At 40.9% G+C, this 20547-nt stretch overlaps 1 protein-coding gene and 1 long non-coding RNA gene across 2 annotated transcripts; one reads left to right on the top strand and one right to left on the bottom strand.

The window, feature by feature from the left end:
• Positions 1 to 92: 92 nt before the first annotated feature.
• Positions 93 to 11129, bottom strand: LOC112250119. Its single transcript, XR_002953493.2, has 3 exons — positions 10955 to 11129; positions 7529 to 7628; positions 93 to 1506 (listed from the first exon to the last, which is right to left on the bottom strand). It is a non-coding gene; the product is annotated as an uncharacterized LOC112250119 (long non-coding RNA).
• An 85-nt stretch (positions 11130 to 11214) lies between these two features.
• Positions 11215 to 18305, top strand: LOC112250107 (forkhead box protein F2). Its single transcript, XM_024419973.2, has 2 exons — positions 11215 to 12705; positions 17593 to 18305. Exons 1-2 carry the CDS (start codon positions 11733 to 11735, stop codon positions 17760 to 17762), a joined length of 1143 nt encoding a protein of 380 aa, XP_024275741.1. The 5' UTR covers positions 11215 to 11732; the 3' UTR covers positions 17763 to 18305.
• Positions 18306 to 20547: the final 2242 nt, after the last annotated feature.

Here is a 20547-nt window from a genome sequence, read left to right as displayed (position 1 = left end):
ACAATACATTCGTGCATTTTATGTTTGTTTCTTCATCATAAACACTTTAATAGTTGGATCAAAAAATATATCCGACCCTTTTTACCATGCTGTATGTTCAGGATTTTTTATTTGATTTTTAAACATGACACACGTTGCATCAATTTCCTGATTTGCTGAATTAGACTTACAATATCTTTTGAATATAAAAAAAAAAATGTGGGATGAATTACAACAACAACCAAGACACCGACCTGCATATTCTTAACGATATACAGACCAAAACCGTTTTTGTTTCAATGTTTCATAATAAATTACAAGTTAGTTATGTAATCTGTAAAATATTGATAAGCAATGTAGGCTACTTCAAGTGCATGAATTAATTATCACAATACACTTGTGATATTAGCTTAGGGGGTATCCATAGGTCCGTGCAGTCCATGGGCTATGTCTCGAGCTCCCCACCGTCCTGAAGCAAAACCTCGAAGTCATGTTTAAACTTCGCGTTCCCCTAACAATGTTTACTACTAACGTTATTTTAAAAAAGTGGTAGACTATCGCTACGAAGTGCTGTATCTAGACAAACATTGCAAAGGAGTAGGCTATAAATGGAGAAAGATAAGTAAATTATTGTATTGTGGGCCAATGATAAATGAAACAGAAATAGGAGAGCACTCCGGTAAAAAAAAAAACTAAGTTAAATTGACATATTTGTATTGGGATGAGTTTCGGGTATGAACCCTTCTTCAGCGTTGAAGGCAAAGGCAATCAATGCAAAGGAAATCTAAAATAATGGAGAACATTCTTATTTAGGCCTTACATGTTTCTACAAATAGGCCTGCAATGCAAGTGGACACATATTTTGACGTCATAAGATATTAGGCTACCTGTCCGTCCTCCTCAATCATGCACATTGATGCATAGGCCTATGGTAGGCTAACAAAAATCACGTTACAGGTGACACTTGTACGATCCTGATGCCTCAGAAGATGCGTTTACACAGGCAGCCCAATTCGGATATTTTACCCACTAACTGGTCTTTTGACCAATCATACCAGATCTTTTCGCATCAGATATTTTTCCGCGCTGCTCTGATTATTAAAAAGGTATAATTGGGCTGGCTGTGTAAACGCAACCAGAAAAACGCAGTCTGCATGGTCCAGGTGACAGGTTTGAGACCGTTTCCAGGAACAATGCTGCAACCTGCAGGTGAAACACCGGAACAGCACACCTGTACGCTGCGAAGAGCACCAGCACTGACGGTCAAACCACCCCGTCAGTGTACGGTTATGTTTTCATTCTATGGGCTACGCCTATCTCTCTGGGTTGTGGAACAAAAACTAGCTAAGAGATGGCGTATCATAATACATCAAATACATGTCGGAGTCTGAGGACAATAGAGACTGAATATGCTGTAGTTCTCGTCCGGTGTGTCTTTGGCACAATGTTAGGGAGTCCAAACAGAGAAAGAACCCGGTGCTCTCAGCACAAAGGGCAGACCTGGACAGGAAGCGTGCATTTGGGTGCCTGAAAGAGGAAATAAAGACCCATATTACCGTTATAGTACGTTGGAAAGCTTTATTTTAAGTCAAATAATATATAATAAAAAAAGGCTCTGAAAAAATGTAGGCGCTTATTAAAATAGATTATGAGAGAGGCTCTACGAGAAAATAATTAGAACAGTAAAAATAAATGTTTCGTCATACCCGTGGTATACCACGGCTGACAGCCAATCAGCATTCAGGGCTCGAACCACCGAGTTTGTAATACAGTTTAACACATGCTCTCCTTGTGAACCCTCACAGTGCATTTTATTTATTGATAAGATCCCAGCTCATACACCCACTGATCATTGCTCAAAGCAAATTGGCGAGAGCAAGGGAACAAAGACTGAAGCAAATACTTACTATGTCATTTCACAATGTAGCTGGCTAGATGACTACAGGAACACAAAATATGGATGAGTTGTTCTCAATGGAAGAGTTCTGAAATATATCACAGTCATCCACCTCGGTGGAAACGACTTGGGACACACAAAAGGGACAGCACTGGTGCGTCAGATGCTGTCTGATTTGGAGGTATTAATCCAAATGTTCCCTGGGACAATTGTTGTCTACTCTGACATCACACAGTGGGGTAGTTGTATGTTCCAGTGGGAGGAGAACATCAACAAAGTGCATAGAGATTGCCCGGCGCACTTTCAACCAGCTGGTGTTTGCATTTCCACAATCTGCCACCTCTGCCATAAAGCACTATGTCCCTGGGCAGTACCATAGGGATGGCATGCATCTCACGGAGTAGGGCTTTGATAGTCTGCGAGGTGGGCCAGTATCCACAATACGTCTCAGTAGACAATTGGTAATAAGTTCCCGAGCATAATAAACATTTTACTCCTACGGGTATATTTAGGACACCTCATAAGCTGTCCTAACCAGTTAAGAGTTTACAGCAGGTGTCTTGATTATAGAAAAGGGCTGCGAGTCAGTGGTTCCTGCACCATAGACAGGCAATTGCTTTGGAGTTGAAAGTACGTTTTGATATTTCTACATGACTCATACATAATTTATACCTACATGCAACAGTACCTGTTGCACATTTGACAATGATTTCACGAGGCCTAATTCACATAATATATGCCTAAATACTTAACCACTAGACTAATAAATAATCACATTTTTATTTTGATTAATTCATAAGCCCACGTGCTATTTTAAACAGAATATCGCATTGTTAAAAAAGATGCCTAAATTGGTCATGCCTATCTATAAGTGGGCAATTGAAAGCATTTGTGTTCTGTAAAAATGATTGAAAGGTATAATGTTTTATACAACATTATTGGAAAGGAACTTGATGCCTACTGTGCCAAAGTGATTTAGAGTGTGTGGATACAGTGATATTATCAAAATCCCGCTTTTAAACCATTATACTGTATGATTCATTGCAAAATGCCTATCTACTTTGAAACAAAAGTATACACCTAACACACATGGTTATGGTCTTTAAAAAACAATGAAACACCTGTACCATATCAGATAGGATTGAAATGTATTATATTTTCATTTGGAATTCCAATATTACACTTATTATACATCACAGAAGACTGAAATATAACAAAACCGTTTGAAATAGAAACATCGGAATTTCAGCCGGTGTTTTGAAATTATGTTGATTAATTATGAAATTATGAAAAATATTCATAACATTCCACTCATGAGGCCACTAGAGGGCTATTTGGTCATTTGACTAGAGGAAAGGGTTTTAAGTAACCCGTCTTGTGTAACCATACCAATCGTAACATATCGTCAATTCAGTGTCCCGGCTTTACGTTTACGATGTTACATCTAGTCTATGAGACCAGGCTGGCACACGGAATGTCAGGCAAGCAGTGATTCAGAGTGATGTTGTTTAACTCTGGTATACCATGTGCAGCCCCCTGAATTTGTACTTTTGCATGGCGATTTCCGATATTCTGTGAACAAACTGAAAAGTAACTTGACACTGTTGATCAGTCAGCACAAATTTGGATTCTATGAATGACAAGATTATTATTGTCAATGACAAGAAAGTTTATGCCGGGGGCTGGAATTTTTTTCTACAAATGTTTGAAACAACAATGCTGTCAGTCGAGTTTAATGCTAGCTAGTATGCACAACTAAGTTTATGTTTACATGTATGTTTTGGGTTCATAACTAGCTTACTGTTTAACAAAAAAAAATGTTTTCTCGGCTGTGGTTTGTGAGGTCTTGGTTGTTCTTCATGGAAATGTATTATCGCTAACTGCAGTGTTTGCTAGCTAGAAGCAAGAGGAAATCACGTGTTTAATAAATGCATAGCCTACACCAGGGATTATCAAATAGATTAAGCTGCGGGCCAATTTTTTCATGAGCGGATGGTTGGGGGGCCATAATAGAAGTATGAATAATTTGCAGACTGCAAATTGACCAAGAAGACCAAACAGATATGTTTGACTTAAACATAATCATTTCAAACCTTGCCAACATTTGCATACGATCACATGTCTCTACTATGCATGGGAATACTTGGGAACAGATTTCTTAAATTAAATTCAATTGGAGCTGATTTCCATGTGTTTTTACAGTCAACAATGAAAACTCCACCCCAAAATGTTTACTTATTTATTTTTTGCTAAGAAAACTTGGGGGGCCAAATAAAACCATCTGCTGGCCAAATACGGCCCGTCAGTTGTGGAACCCTAGCCTACGCACTTAAACCCAGTTTACATTGGCAATTTGGTTGGGCTGGCCTTGGTGGGCTAGCTCGAATTGCATTTACAATGCCTCCAAAATGAGAAATTATATAATGTAGCTAGGAAGCAAATATGTGACTGTGCAGTTGGCTTAGCAAATGTTGCTAGCCAGCAAGATGTTGAAGAATTTAATTCACTAACGTTACCCCATGCTCCTGCAAGTACCAGCCAGACTCAGAGCCATGTATGTAGCTTGCTAAAGTTAGCTAGCTAGCTAAATGGTAAGTGTTGTTACTAGCATAACAGATTAGCTAGCTTAATTCCTACCTTGCTTGCCATGGCATTGGCTATTAGCTATCTAAGCAAGCAAACCCAACATCAGTTTAGATATGTTACTAGCTAGTTTTCAATACGACTTGGCCAGCTAAAATTCCTGCTAGCTCACGTTAGCTAGCTAGTTTCAACTCTCAAAGCATGCGCGGACCAACTGTCAAGTGTCTTCACTGATATGTTCAACCTCTCCCTGACCGAGTCTGTAATACCTACATGTTTCAAGCAGACCACCATAGTCCCTGTGCCCAAGGAAGCAAAGGTAAACTGTCTAAATGATTACCACCCTGTGGCACTCACATGGGTAGCCATGAAGTGATTTGAAAGGCTGGTCATGGCTCACATCACCCTAGACCCACTCCAATTTGCATACCGCCCCAACAGATCCACAGATGACGCAATCTCAATTGCACTCAACACTGCCCTTTCTCACCTGGACAAAATGAACACCTATGTGAGAATGCTGATCACTGACTACAGCTCAGCGGTCAACACCATACTGCCCACAAAGCTCATCACTAAGCTAAGGACTCTGGGACTAAACATCTCCCTCTGCAACTGGATCCTGGACATCCTGACGGGCCGCTTCCAGGTGGTAAGGGTAGGCAACAACATGTCTCCCATGCTGATCCTTAACACTGGGGCTCCTCAGGGGTGTGTACTTAGTCCCCTCCTGTATTCCCTATTCACCCACGACTGTGTAGCCAAACACGACTGTGTAGCCAAACACGACTGCAACACCATCATTAAGTTTGCTGACGACACAACAATGGTAGGCCTGATCACCGACAACAATGTGACGGCCTATAGGGAGGAGGTCAGAGATCTGGCAGTGTGGTGCCAGAATAACAACCTCTCCCTCAATGTGAGCAAGACAAAGGAGCTGATTGTGGACTACAGGAAAAGGAGGGCCGAACAGGTCCCCATTAACATCGACAGGGCTGTAGTGGAGCGGGTCGAGAGTTTCAAGTTCCTTGGTGTTCACATCACCAACGAACTATCATGGTCCAAACATACCAAAACAGTCGTGAAGAGGGCACAACAAAACATTTTCCCCCTCAGGAGACTGAAAAGATTTGGCATGTGTCCCCAGATCCTCAAAAGGCTCTACAGCTGCACCATCGAGATCATCCTGACCGGTTGCATCACTGCCTGGTTTGGCAACTGCTGACCATAAGGCGCTATAGAGGGTAGTGCGAACGGCCCAGTACATTACTGTGGCCAAGCTTCCTGCCATCCAGGACCTATATAATAGGCGGTGTCAGAGGAAAGCCCATAAAATCTCTCTTGTCAGAGATTCCAGTCACCCAAGTTATAGACTGTTTTCTCTGCTACTGACTGGCAAGCGGTACCGGAAAGCCAAGTCTGGGACCAAAAGGCTCCTCAACAGCTTCTACCCCCAAGCCATTAGACTGCTGTACAATTTATAAAATTGCCACCAGAAAATTTACATTGACCCCCACATTTTGTACACTGCTGCTACTCGCTGTTTGTTATCTAGGCATAGTCAGTTCGCCCCCACCTACATGTACAGATTACCTCAACTAGCCTGTACGCCCGCACACTGACTCGGTACCGGTGCCTCCTGTATTTTGCCTCGTTATTGTCAAATCAAATCAAATTGTATTGGTCACATACACATGGTTAGCAGATGTTAATGCGAGTGTAGCGAAATATAACAAAATAATACATAAAATAATACATTAAAAAAACAAATAGCTGCAGCCTTTCCTAAGGACTCTGTCAGCGCCATCTTGCTCAAAACAAAACAAAATGTATTCTTATTGTGTTACTTTATATTATTACTTTTTAATTTAGTCTACTTGGTAAATATTTTCTTAACTCTTCTTGAACTGCACTAGAGGACTTGTAAGTAAGCATTTCGTGGTAACGTAGCTACTTAGCATTCGAGGGCTGACTGTTCTCATAAAAATGTGTGTTGTGCAAAAATAAATTAAGGATCCAGCTGTGGTGATAATTTGTGTCATGTCCGACTACAGCCGTATTGCTTTTCCATATGCTAGCTAACAGGAACAAGCCCAGACAAGCTAGCTAAACGTGGTGTTAGCATCCAGCTGTGATCAGCAGGTGGTTGCATAGTAACACTGTCACCAGGGCGAATTCTAATTGTGTTGGCAGTAGTTGTGAAACTGGGCTGTGCTTGCCTTGGTTTCCCTCAACCCAGCTCGAATGAGAATTCCATTCGAGCTAGCTAGAATTTGGCCCTAATTTTAAGTGCAAATGTGAAAGGGCTTTAGATAAAAACAAAAATGTAAAAATGTAATATTGAATATTTTGGTGACCTCAAAATTCCAATTTTAAAATCAACTGCCAATCCATCCCAGCATGATGATACAAGAGGTTGGTGGTTGAACCAATTTGCAAGTAGCCTACCAATAAGCACATTATTATTCAATGTAAGCAAAAGTGAATTATTTAATTCAAACATATGAAGTCAATGTCATATGAGACTATATGCTAAATAAATCAAGTTTAAATGATCAAATTTGAGCACTTTTGTAAGCTAGCTATAGCTAGCTAAACCGAAAAAGCTAGGTTAATTTAATTAATAACTTTACAAGTGACTTTCAAATACATTTCATTTTTGTATTGTGGGATATGCCAAATAGAGCTACAGATCCAGCCTGACTATGGCAATTAGCTAATTGTTTATTTTATTTCAGTGTGGAGTCAATTGATGGGCCTAGCCTATATTTCATGAAGCCACTAGAACACTGTTGCTGACAGAAGCATGTATACATTTTTTTATGATAAATTATGCATAATAAGTTTTGATTCAATAGCCTAGTTAAAATCACGCCATTACTTTTAACACTATCTATGTTTTTCTCAGTCTGGCAGTAACCAAGAACAAACAGAGGCAGAAGATCCCTCTTTCAGCTGCTGCTGACAACTGCATATAAATTGTTATTCTACATAATAATTATGTCTGCAGAGCATTTTGTCTTCATTTTGGCAGATTAACTCATGTTTATTACTGTAGATTAATACATTTTTTCCCTCCTTTTTTCGTTCTTCTCTGGAACCAGTCAAGTGGGTTGGTAGGCCAGCGGCTAAGGAGTTGTGGCTGGTTCGAATCCTGGGTCTGGTGCTGGAAAAGAAAACAGGCGGAATTGATCTGACAACTGGAGGGCTGCTGGATTCACATCCTCAAAAATGTCCCCTACTGTTTGGTCCTTGAGCAAGGTCCTCAATCCCACAAGACGCTTTATATCCAGGGGCGCTGCATACAGCTTGAACCTGTGCTGGTCTCAACTGTATGTGTTTGCTTTTTGGGGGAGTTGAGAACAGAGCAGAAGACACATTTTTGTTGTTCATTGTAACTAAATGGACAAAGTATATTGTCTTATAAAGAAGTCAGACAGAGGTGACATGGACCATCATTCAAACAAAGAGATGCCTTCCAACAGTTTATATTTCCAAAATATGTTTGCATATAATGACAATATATTCTAAAACTATGCTGGTATTTTTTTGGCCATGATTTGTTTATTTTTATATTAAAATATTACTATTTAATAGTAAGTAGCCATAATTCATAAATGGCACCATGCAGGGTTATATATGGAACCATGTTGGTTCATGAAGAACCTCTAGGGTTCTGATCAAATAACCCTATAGAAGGGTTCTATATATCACTTTTTGTGGTTCCTTTTTTTCTAACTTCACATCCACAGTTTTATGCAAGTAAAGTCATATCGTAATAAAACAAAAACCATAACAGGTGTGATGGAAAAAGGGAGTTTCGATGTAATTTTATCAATGCTGAGAGACCATTTGTTTGTTTGACATTGTGGGTTATTTTTGTGTCCGTAAAATGAATGACGTGGGAAATGGCGGTGGAAACGACTTTATGCCTCTAATATTGATATAATATCCATGATATCGAAGTCACGAAATGGGTTGTGAGGACCTTGCACACCATGCCGTTTATTAGACTACAGATTAAATAGATTACGAACTTCACAGGGTGGTGAAAGTGCACGGTGATGAGCATGATGCTGCTTTCCAATAAATATCGAGGGTCTTATTCTTGTGACGTGACATGCTTGACTGCCTTTTGACCCCCCCCTTACAATCTGCGCTCTATTGGCACTTGCCAATACCAGAGTAAGTACATTCGCTATAAAACGCAACATGTTTTGTGACAAAAACTATCAGTAGAGTTGAAAATGCGATGGAAACATATTTAACTTGTATTTTTTTATTCGGTACATGGGAATTTAACCGCAAAATGTATTTTTATGTGCACTACGTCATCACGCACAGTCTTTCATCTGCAACAAGCCAATTTAATGGAAACATCTGCAGTGGAAAATGCGCATAATTTTTATGTGGATTTTAGAATATTCGCATGAAAATCTCTCGCCAATAGGATGGAAGCCTAGTTTATGGTGGGGAAATGATTTTATCCGCAAATTATTTTTTGTCTAATGCAAAGGCTTTTGTTGGTGTCAAATGACAGGGGGTATCCTAATGTTAAAACGCACATGCACAAAGAGATTAGGAGGCGATTAGATTATTATACTATTTTCTGTCTATTTTCTATATCTCAACTATCCAAAGTTAAGACGTTCACATCGTAAATGCAGAAATGAAATCCATTAGGCCCAGCTGCAAGATTCTTCTATTCTGATCGAAGGTTGTAATTAGGCCTAGTCTACTGTTTACGGTTGTTCACTCTTTCCTTCTCGTCGTTTCGATTCAGCGGCACAATACGAAATAGAGCTCAGTCTAAACCAAATCCATATGGTAGAAATGTAATGAGGGAGAAGAAGCAAACAAAGGAGATATTGTGATGTGATTTATCAGCCCAAATAAAGATGAATCATCTAAATCGTACGTTATAACATTATTTTAAACCCATTACCATTTTTGGACAAAGATTGTAGGTCTATTTGTATATGTCTGTATAGCTTATATACCTACTAAACTGTAAATATTGATTAAAACCGTAAACAACTAGCCTATATATTAGACATTATATTTACAAAAGCAAAGCCTATACAATAAAAGTAATAGGAGGGGAAAGTACGGGAAATTATTTAATATTCGTCTTTATAGAAATTGAGCCAAAACGTGTTATTTTTCATGACATTGGGTGGCTGAATGGAAAACGAGAGAGTGTAGCCTATCATACGCAGAATTTCGAAATGAAGCAAAAGTCATCATAGTATATATAAATGGGGCGGCATGTAGCCTAGTTAGAGCGTTGGGCCAGTAACCGAAAGATTGCTGGATCGAATCCCCGAGCTGACAAGGTAAAAATTCTGCCCTTGGACAAAGCAGTTAGGCACTATTCCCCGGTTGGCCGTCATTGCAAATAAGAATTCTTAACTCAGTTGACTAGTAAAACAAATAAATAGCCTGTTAAACGCATGATGCAGGCCTGCAATAAATAGTGTCATTAGTTTCAATAACACTGAACATCGCAATGGGATGGATAAGTGATCTACAAATTCATATTTCTCTCGTGGTTGTTGACCATATATATATTTGTTTAATAATTAATTGCATCATGTTGGACAAATCTGTATTATGATCGGTCTTCATAAGGGGGGAAGCTGTCGACGCCCGTGAGCCTAATTTCGGTTCTCTCGCTCTAATGAATGCGGGGCCCAAGGGAATCTCCCTGCCAGGGACCAGCTCGAGCCTGGGGCGGTAAACTGAAACTGGCGCGCTGTGTGTGGTATCCAGGGCTGGACTTGATGGAAAAAGCCTGCTTCCACTCATGTCAAAGTCATTTACTCAGAACAACCCCCGCTTACACACGCATGCACTCCGGCGAAAGAGCACCACCTCTTCCTCTCCCCTCCCTGGTTCAGCGCGACAATTTGTTTTCTATGTGGGTCGGTTCCGTAGTGACTCTCACGATTGGGTCTGAGAGAACTAGGCAAACACGAGATGGGATTACTTTCACGAGATTTCTATGAGCCTACACAGTTTGTTCTATGCACAGCTAAATGTATTTCTATTTTTTATTTGTTTTTATTTAACCTTTATTTAACTAGGCAAGTCAGTTAAGAACAAATTATTATTTACAATGACGGCCTAGGTTAACTGCCTTGGGTTAACTGCCTTGTTCAGGGGAAGAACAACAGATTTTTACCTTGTCAGCTAGGGGATGTATCGCTACCTCTACTGGATCTGATATTTAACATAACATCTTGTTGCATGCCAGCAAAAAAATGTAGGCCTACCATTAGACCTGGCACACCAGGTGGGTGCAATTAATTATCAGGTAGAATAGAAAACCAACAGGCTCTGGACCTTGTAGGGTAAGTGCTGAATACCCCTGGCCTACACAGTTATACCCTCTTCATTACAGAAAATGTTTCTGCTATGCAGCATCATGACACTTATCAACAATCTGAATGTTTGGTAACAACATGCAAGAAGGAGTTGTTTTTTATTTACCTTGTGCGCGTTCCGTGTGGCGCTGTTGATTAGAACATCTGGGAGGTTTGATAGATGGCGTAATTGCGTGTAGCCTATTTGATATGTCAGAGTGAGAGCATGGGAAGGAGAGAGAGGGTGGAAGAGGGAAGGAGGGATGGAGAAATGAAGAGCGAGGGGCATGATTCCGCTGCAACGACTGGACAGGAAGGGGAGGGGGGCTCTAGTCGTCACTGATTTCAGTGGGATTGGGTGGAATGGGGGGGGGAGGGGGGGGTAGATTTCAGAAATGATAGGTGGTCGCTTTTTGTTTGGCTGAGCGGCAGCGCACACTAAATCGAGTAGTCTTCGTGTTTCCTCCCCCAGGGATTAAGGAGGGCGATGCCCACCCGGTGCGCCACAGAGCTGCACTCACCGCCACGGTGACAACGAACCATACCGGAGCCTAAATCGGACTGAACCCCGCAAAACGCTGCGTTATACCGAGCCCTCATTGGATACTCTGCACCCCACCGTCTCTCCCACATTCTGACACTGCACTCGCTGCACATTATCTGCGAAATAGGAGAGTCCAACGAGGATTTTCCCTCTCCAACCACTGTTTGTGGAATTCCGAAGACCAAATGCTTGTGTGATTTGAGGAGGACGTTGAGAATAAGCGACATTTCTTGTGATCAACTTTTTCGAATCCTATTAGTTCTTTTGAAATATCTATTGCTCCACATCTTGCTCTCCGCTTCCCCCTCTCCCCCAAGGTCACTGATCATCTACGCCACTGCTGTGCGTTAGCGGAGCAGAGATGACGACCGAGCTCTCTCAGCAGCAGCTGGACCCGCCGCCTCCCCTGAGGTCCAGCCCGACCTCCGGAGTCCTGCACCCCGCCATGATGAGCCCACAGACCGAGATGGACAGCTCCTTAGCCGGGGCCAAAAGCAAGAAGGCGAGCTCCGGCCTGAGGCGACCGGAGAAGCCTCCCTACTCCTACATTGCGCTCATCGTCATGGCGATACAGAGCTCACCGACCAAGAGGCTGACGCTCAGTGAGGTCTATCAGTTCCTCCAGGCCCGGTTCCCCTTCTTCAGAGGATCCTACCAGGGCTGGAAGAACTCCGTCCGGCACAACCTCTCCCTGAACGAGTGCTTCATCAAGCTGCCCAAAGGGCTAGGCCGGCCGGGGAAAGGCCACTATTGGACCATCGACCCGGCCAGCGAGTTCATGTTCGAAGAGGGCTCGTTCCGCCGCAGACCCAGGGGCTTCCGGAGAAAATGCCAAGCTCTGAAGCCCATTTACCGGATGATGAACGGGATAGGCTTCGGTACGTCCATTTTACCGCAGAACTTTGATTTCCAGGCGCCCACTGGGTCTCTGGCGTGTCATAGCAACAGTTACAACTTGGACATGATGACCAACTCCATGGCCGGTGGCTACGACGGACTGAGCGGTGGCCACCACGTACCTCACATGTCCCCGAGCCCCGGGTCCACATATATGGCCAGCTGTCCGGTAACGTCCAACGGGGACTACGGTGGACCGGACAGTAGCAGCAGCCCTGTGCCCTCGTCTCCGGCTATGGCCAGCGCGTTGGACGGTCATTCTCCATACGCCAGTAGCGCCGGACACTGGGCGTCTCCCGGCGGCTCCCCGTACATTAAGCAGCAGCCTCTGGTCTCCAGCAGCTCGGCGTCCTCTGGGCTAAATTCCGGCATGTCCCCCTATTCCCTGGAGCAGAGCTACCTCCACCAGAACGCCAGGGACACCGCCGATATCTCAGGTAGGCCAATAAACGTTGTGTACGTTAAGTCATAACGCTTTATTTAACCGTTTGAAATGTCATGCGTAACAGGGAGTTTAAGCATCTTGCCATTCCAAATACAATTGGTCAAGCGCAGCAAGTACTGTAAAAAGTGTCACATAAAAGTAGTTTGTTACATACACGGGAAACAGACCTTTGCAGGTTGATAATTTACTAACTCAAATTTAGTCGTTGATCAGGCTGTTTTCTTGAGGCTAAAACTCCAACTTTACGGAATGCGTAATACATATTCTGTAAAATTGCTAAATTTGTATGTTAAAATTATATTTGGCCTTTCTAATAGTCAATAGAGAAATTCACTCTTACTTGGGCTACGTGACACATACGCAGATTAAACAAAGCTTTGGCAAAGAAAATTACCAGCGGTAGTCTAGTGTGTTTTGTTACAGCCTAAATATGGAATGACTTACATTCGTAATACATCTATACAACTATGTTGGAGATGGATAGGTCTCAGATCATTTAGGCCTAATTTAAAGGACTGGTTGACGTGGATGCATTTCCTTCAAATGTCAAGTTGTGTTCTGGCAAAATGTCTTCCATATGTTGTGGGTTAAAGTAATTTGATTGGATTTAAGATGATTAGTTTGCAACTATATTCTGTCGTGGAACTAAGGTATCATTTTGAATCACCCCAGGTGAAATAATGCTCTTTAAGGGACTCCATTACAAATATGTATGGGTAATTAGAAGGACACTTAAGGTGAGTTGGGAAATATAAGGGCCAAACAGCTTCTAAGAACAGAAATTAACAAAATAGTTTAAAATGGTCTTGATATATAGGCAAGGCCTTAGGAAGAATAATGCGGTGGCTGTGTTCTTGTTTACATAAATGTTAAGAAAGGAATTTGAGTTTGAGTTTATTTATTCATGCTCACAGATAAAACTGAAGAAATGCAGAATTTACATGACTAATAATTGCAAAACACTCATTTGAAATATTCAACACATAATACGTGACACAAATAAAATACTGAACACTTGAAACATTACAGGACATGTTTCATGATGGAAATTGAAATATGAAAATGTGATTTAAAAAAATATTTTTATTTTGAGAATCATTTAAGAGCTAGAGTTTTTGTACAGTCTGTCTGATAGCAGTGGGTGGAGTGGCGTTTCGCAGGCGGTTCGTACGGGCAGTTATACAGGACAGTTGGTGGCTGTTTCTCATGAGCCTGGTGGTGCTGTTACCTCTTTTTGGAGGGACCAGGTCATTCAGTGGATGGTCAAGAGTGTGCATGTCCTTCACCAGGTTGCAGCCTGCAGTGGGAGCTGTGGTTGGACTGCTCCACCTCAGGAGCTTAGTGCAATGGGCCATAATTGAAACTGTAGCCCCCTTTGTGTAAATTTAACTTATCGCTCCTTAGGCCAGTTGATTGTCTTCACATCCATGTAATTTAGTTCAGGTTAACCATGTTTAACATGATTCTAATATGTCGCCGCTTTTAACAAAAGTCCAAGGGATTTCTGAGGGGAATCATTCTAAAGCCAGAGGGGTCTCAGGGGTTATCTAAACAAAGGCTGTGCGAGTCGGACCACACTGAAGATGATTTCAACTAACGAATAGGCCTCGACCTCGCTAGACCTCCAAGGCTTGTCAAACTTTACGACTTCTCATAACTATTTAGAAGACAAGCCTTTATCTGTTCTCACGGGCCTCTACACGGCCCATAAGGATTGTCAGTCACGGCCCGTGTGTTGTCTCTGAAAATGGGGCACAAGGGCAGCACCCTCAGGATAGAGGCCTGCAGTCTCCTAGAGAGAAAACACCGACACTGCGCGTGCATGCGTCACATCTGGAGTCCTGATGACCTTGATGAGGCTCACGCTCACTCGCTTGCTCCCCTTTCCCTCTCCTCCCTCTTTCTCGCTCTGACTGTGTTGCTGACCTGGCACATAAGGATCTATGACAAAGGACCGCTGTTCTAATTCTCCAGATTCAATTATTTGTCAGAAAATTATATAAGGCCATATAATGATGACTTAACACTTGTGATTTTGCTCCTGCAGCTCTCGGGGATAAACAGTGTAACATGTCTATGCCCTCAAGAGAAACGGACAATCAAACATAAGCACCGTTACCTAAATCATCTTTCATAAATCTCTGAAGGATACGGAGGCCAATTGGTGTAGAAAGCACTGAAACGATGACGTTGTTTGGTTATTGTAGGCCTATCAAATCACTTTTAACGAACTTAACTTCATCTGGTTTAAGACTGAACACTTAAAATGTAAGACTAAACATTTCTCTAAGTTAAATATAATGGTGGCCCTCCCACCCTTACGGGAGGGCAGGTTGCACTCGCACAAGCTTCCCCCCAAAGTCAGGACTGCGGAGTCCCTGCACATCTTCCGAAAACGTCTGGAACCCTACCTCTTTGAAGAGTAGCCCACCTTACAAAACTATCACCGTGCCCCCTTCCCATCCAATTTAAAAAATGCTTTACCTACTAGCACTGACTTTGCTGCTAAATATTTAAGGAACATGTAGTTACTTGATACGACTGAATGCGCTAATTGTACATCGCTCTGTATAAAACATCTGCTAAATGACAAATGTAAAAATATGTGTACACATAATGCACCTATCACTAAGGCAAAGTGCACCAACTAAACAAACATTACAGAAGCAGGGATTCGGAAGTCAAGTCATGAGTGTTTTACGTTAGGCAAATTTCAGAATTAAAGACTGCTGATCCAAAATACGATTTTTGTTGCATCCATAGCACATATTTGCTGTGCTATTTTGTGTAGGCCTACGCTCTATGCATCTAATTTGCACACATCCAAAATAATCTATTGTACATTAAAATCATTGTATGTTTAAATGTGAATATTTTAAAGAAGAAATAGGCTTAACACATGCAGTTTCTTGATTTTGGATTCAACGTTAGTGGTATTCTCATGAATGGGAATACTGAGGGGAGCATGGAAGCAATTCTATTATTTTACCTATACTAAAAAGGACAGCAATCCCTGCCTCTTCATTAATTAATACATTATTCGCTAAGTAGTCTATACATACCCATAATTTTGCTTGGTGTTTCTAGAAATAGACAATGAACATAGACGAAACAGACAGATTAATTGACAAAGTTCACATATATTATACAACATAGAAAAGTGACCATAGAACTGTTGAGTATGAGCGACTTTACTGTGAGGAATATATAGTTTACAGTATAAATAATACATCTAAATGCAGAGGTAGGGATGTTTCGTGGCGTAGTTAATTAACGAGTCCCGCCGTAAAAATTGAGGTCTAATCTCTAGATTCACTGAAAGTGATTTCTGCACGTGGTGTTATGGGACTCTTCACTTTGTTTACTGGCCAAATTATTGCAAGATGTGTCAACTCAAACATAGTTAAAAGGTATATGCCTAATTGCCTACACTGTAAATGGGTGACAGTGAATGTGACAGTAGCTTACAGGTGGTGGCAAGTCAAATTCTGCATTTTATATTACAGTACATGAATACTGCATCAAAGCAAGTACTGTGTAATGTCATAAATATCATAAAATGTACTATTATACTGTAAAAATGAGATGCTTCCATAATGAAATTCATTGAGGGCAGGAGTTTGTATTACAGTATTTTACTGTAATTACAAGGGATTGATGCAAGCAGGTTGGCTGCTAGGTAAAGTGTTTACACATTGCAGTATATTAATTCATATTTGGTGTTATATGTCACTTGTACTTCTAGAGGCCCAGTTTAGTAAAAAAAAAGTGATTTTCCTGTGTTTAAGGCATATATATTTCCATGCTATGAGGTTGTAATAATACTGTGATATTGCGAAAGATGTCCTTTTAGCATAAGAGCTTTTTGAAAATCCTGCTGGAAGAGAGTTTTTGGCCTTCAGTGGTGACATCACCATGCGGCAAATTAGTTAATAGACCAATAAGAAAGAGTGCCAAACCTCTGCCAATAACAGGTACTTTTCATTTTTCCCCCTCCCCACTCAAACCACTTAGCAAAATTATTGCTTGAGAAATAGATTTTTGCTAAACTGTGTCTTTTTGCCATTGTAATTTAAAAACAATCACAGTAAGATTGTTACCAGAAATGATTTGATATTGAGATGAAAATGGCTGCATTGGACCTTTAACAAAGGCTTCCAACCTGTCAGTGTCCACAGTGCAAAAAAACCAACAAAAAAAACATTTAATGGGTAAGATTTGCTGCCTCTTATACAAACTGATGGGCACCATAACCACAGGAGTTAAATTGGTACAGCATTCTCACACAGAGTTACAACAAAAATATAGCCTCTTATAAGGCATGCCTCAAAATATGTTCATGAGCCAAAAACAATACCATGCACCCACTAGTGGTCAAAAGGTTTTTGGCGTGCCAAAAATACGGTATGGTACTGTATTCTGAGGGGTGGAATTATAGTACCATGTACAGTGATTCCTTCCCTGCCCCCAAAATATTCCCACAATGCACCATCATTTACAGTATGCTGCAGTTCATACTGCAGCATACTGCAGTATAAAATATATTCATACTGCACCTTTTTACTAAACATAAAATATTTCTGAGTATTTTAGTTGATAGTACCATAATTACTGTATCATTTAAAATTGTACATTACAGTGTATACACAATACACTGAATACTATAACTTTTTATAGAAGGTCAATTTAATGCTTCTATTAAGAATAATATTTAAGCTACATAATTCCTATTTGTAAAAACCCACAAGAATTAAGGCTTTCTCCTATATTCTGAAACGAAACTCAGACTTAACTGGGTTATTTTTTTGTTTAAATGTACATTTATTTTTGATGGATTTAGTAAAAATGGGTTATTCACTGTTATCTCCTTTTTCTCCAGTGGGGATCCCTCGCTACCAGAGCCACTCCTCACCCGTGTGTGACAGGAAGGATTTTCTCCTGAACTTTAACGGCATCTCCTCGTTTCGTCCTTCAGCCAGCGGATCTTACTATCATCATCACCAACATCACCAAAGCCTTTGTCAAGACGTCAAACCGTGCGTGATGTGAGCGCGTGGAGTGTGCGTAATGGCTCCAAACCGTGCTCTGGAGATGAGAATCTGATCAACACCAAATCAAACAATTTAAACTGATTCCATGAAAGTTAAAAGGCAAATAAATTGACTAATATTTCTGATGAGAATGAACAAGAGGGACAAAGGGTTAGCCTATTTCTGAGAAGCCGGAAAACTTCTCACATCAGGGTATATTTACAGTGGCCTTCGTTGTCTTGATAAGCCTAAAGTAGTTGTTGCATAAGTATTATACAACAACTGTTTCCGAAATTAAGGAAGGCACCAAATCTTCTGACAATATAACTAAGGTTTTTTTCAAAACGACTAATGTGTTTGCTGTCATTAACTGTGCAAACAAATACCTTATATTTTATGTAACTAGGCCTCTGTTCCGATATAGGCCAATAAAGATAAATGCAGCCTACACATACACAAAGCTTCTTTATAACAAATTGAAACACATTTGCACTTGTTGTATACCCTTTGAGATTTGCTTAATTTTGTCATGAAGTGTTTCAATAAAACAGATTTTAGGCTACACCTGCCTGCTTGACTCTCTCAGAAATATATTTGACATTTGTAAGAAATATAAATACACTGCAAGAGATGCACTGTAGTGGCTTGTAAAACCAGGTTAGAGGAGAGTTGGAGCGCAGCCTACTGTTGATTGAAAGATTGTAGTGGGTGGATTGGATGTTAACTGCAAATTCAGCTCCGGGTTAGAGAATGAGGTGGACAAGACTCCAATGAACATTCAAACATTTATTTTAGCATCAAATAACGTCCCAGCACAGAGGGCAAACATAAAGGAGAACTATGTATGGTTTCTGTAATAGACAGAGATGGGAATTAGTGTTTACATGATAAACAATGGAACATAATCAACATAAAGGTAACTGAAATATGAACTTAAAGCTCACACAATAGAAACGCAAAACACAGCAGTAGGCTACAGTTACATAAAAGGGGCCCTGTGGTCTTAAATAGGCTGGTACATAAACATATAGCTTAGCCGTTACAGCATTAGCCCAAATCTTTTGATGTGCCCTTGAGCAAGGTACTTAACCCACATTTGCTCCAGGGGTGGACAAGTGGAGAAATGATTTGTATCTGTTTATCAAATCTGATTCTACTGCTTGCATCAGTTACCTGATGTGGAATAGAGTTCCATGTAGTCATGTCTCCATGTAGTACTGTGCGCCTCCCACAGTCTGTTCTGGACTTGGGGATTGTGACGATACCTCTGGTGGCGTGTCTTGTGGGGTATGCATCGGTGACCAAGCTGTGCGCTAGTCATTTAAACAGACAGATCGGTGCGTTCAGCTTGTCAACACAAGTGATGAAGTCAATTTCTCCTCCACTTTGAGCCATGAGAGATTGACGTGCATATCATTGTTGCATCATGCTGAATAAAACTGCAGACAAAAAGAAACACACGCACATCACACTTCATACATCAGCTACACAAAGATACAGTGCATTCTTTGGGTGGATATATTATGATAAGTTTGATTCATGAGCTCACCTTGCTCCATCACTGCTAACACTGACTGACATGTAAACTGACTGTCGTAAGGATGAGGGACTGAAAATAAAAGACTATGGCTCCATCTAGTGGTCATAAGTATATATAGGATGGTTTATTTCACAAATTTGACATTACATTGGCTGCTTTAGACAGGCATCCCAATTCTGATATTTTTTACACTAATGGGTCGTTTGACCAATCACATCAGATCTTTTCACATCAAATCTTTTCAGAACTGATCTGATTGGTCAAATGACTAATTAGTAAAAAAGAATATCAGAATTTGATTGCTTGTTAAAACGTATCAATGGCAGCTGATGCTGAATTATGACACTCTTTACATGAATACACTATGCACAAGAAAATCATCAACACAATTAAATCATTAAAATACATATCTTCGGAGAACTGTCAGTGCTAAGGGTAAGACACAAGTAGCAGTCCTTAGCTCACTGGTTGAGCAGCCTAGTCATGTATGGTGACAGGCTCCTTTGGAAGTGCTTGGTCCTGCACCTGATGGATTCCAACGTTGTTGAGGATCGGGCAACACAACCAGAGATGGAAGAGTGATCGGGGGGCAGCATGTGCCGGTAGGGGCCTGGTTTCAGGAGGATCTTTGCAAACTTTTTATCAGACGCAATTGCATGGAGGTTAGATTGACAGCTGAGATCCATAGAGCATGTTGGAGCTGATGAAACAACAGAAGCCCGTTCATTTTCAATGGAGGGATGCGATCATGGGCGAGGAAGCTTGAACACGGCAGGAATTAATGCACAAACATGAGGTTCGTTCTAAAGGATTTGTTTCCATAGAAATTGACCTGGCTAAAAGGCCACTTTCATGTCATAGGTTATCAAGAGTCAAACTCAAGAGTTGACCAAAGTTAGCTCGCTATCTCCTTTATCTAGATTCATAGTACGCCACTCTTGATCCACAAGTTAGCCAGTTAACTTGCCTAAATGTTCTGAAATAGCTTAATTTTTTTGAAAGATAAGCTTGAAATGGGCATGGTCTAATTGACTCAACAACCAAAACAACGACTAAGTTTAGCTTTCTAGGTAAAACACAAAAAAATGGCTACATATTGTTGTTTACCAAAGTTAGCGACCTTATCCTGTTTTGTATTATACCCCTCAGGTAACCAGCCAGGCTAGGGTTAGGGTTGAACCGGGATGTGGACATGAAGCTAGGGTTAGGGTTGAACCGGATGTGGACATGAAGCTAGGGTTAGGGTTGAACCGGGATGTGGACA

This window comes from Oncorhynchus tshawytscha, linkage group LG01 (genome assembly GCF_018296145.1).
Source record: "Oncorhynchus tshawytscha isolate Ot180627B linkage group LG01, Otsh_v2.0, whole genome shotgun sequence".
Classification (NCBI taxonomy): Eukaryota; Metazoa; Chordata; class Actinopteri; order Salmoniformes; family Salmonidae; genus Oncorhynchus; species Oncorhynchus tshawytscha.
Note: the sequence above shows the minus strand (reverse complement) of the source record. Positions and strands in the feature narration are given on the sequence as shown.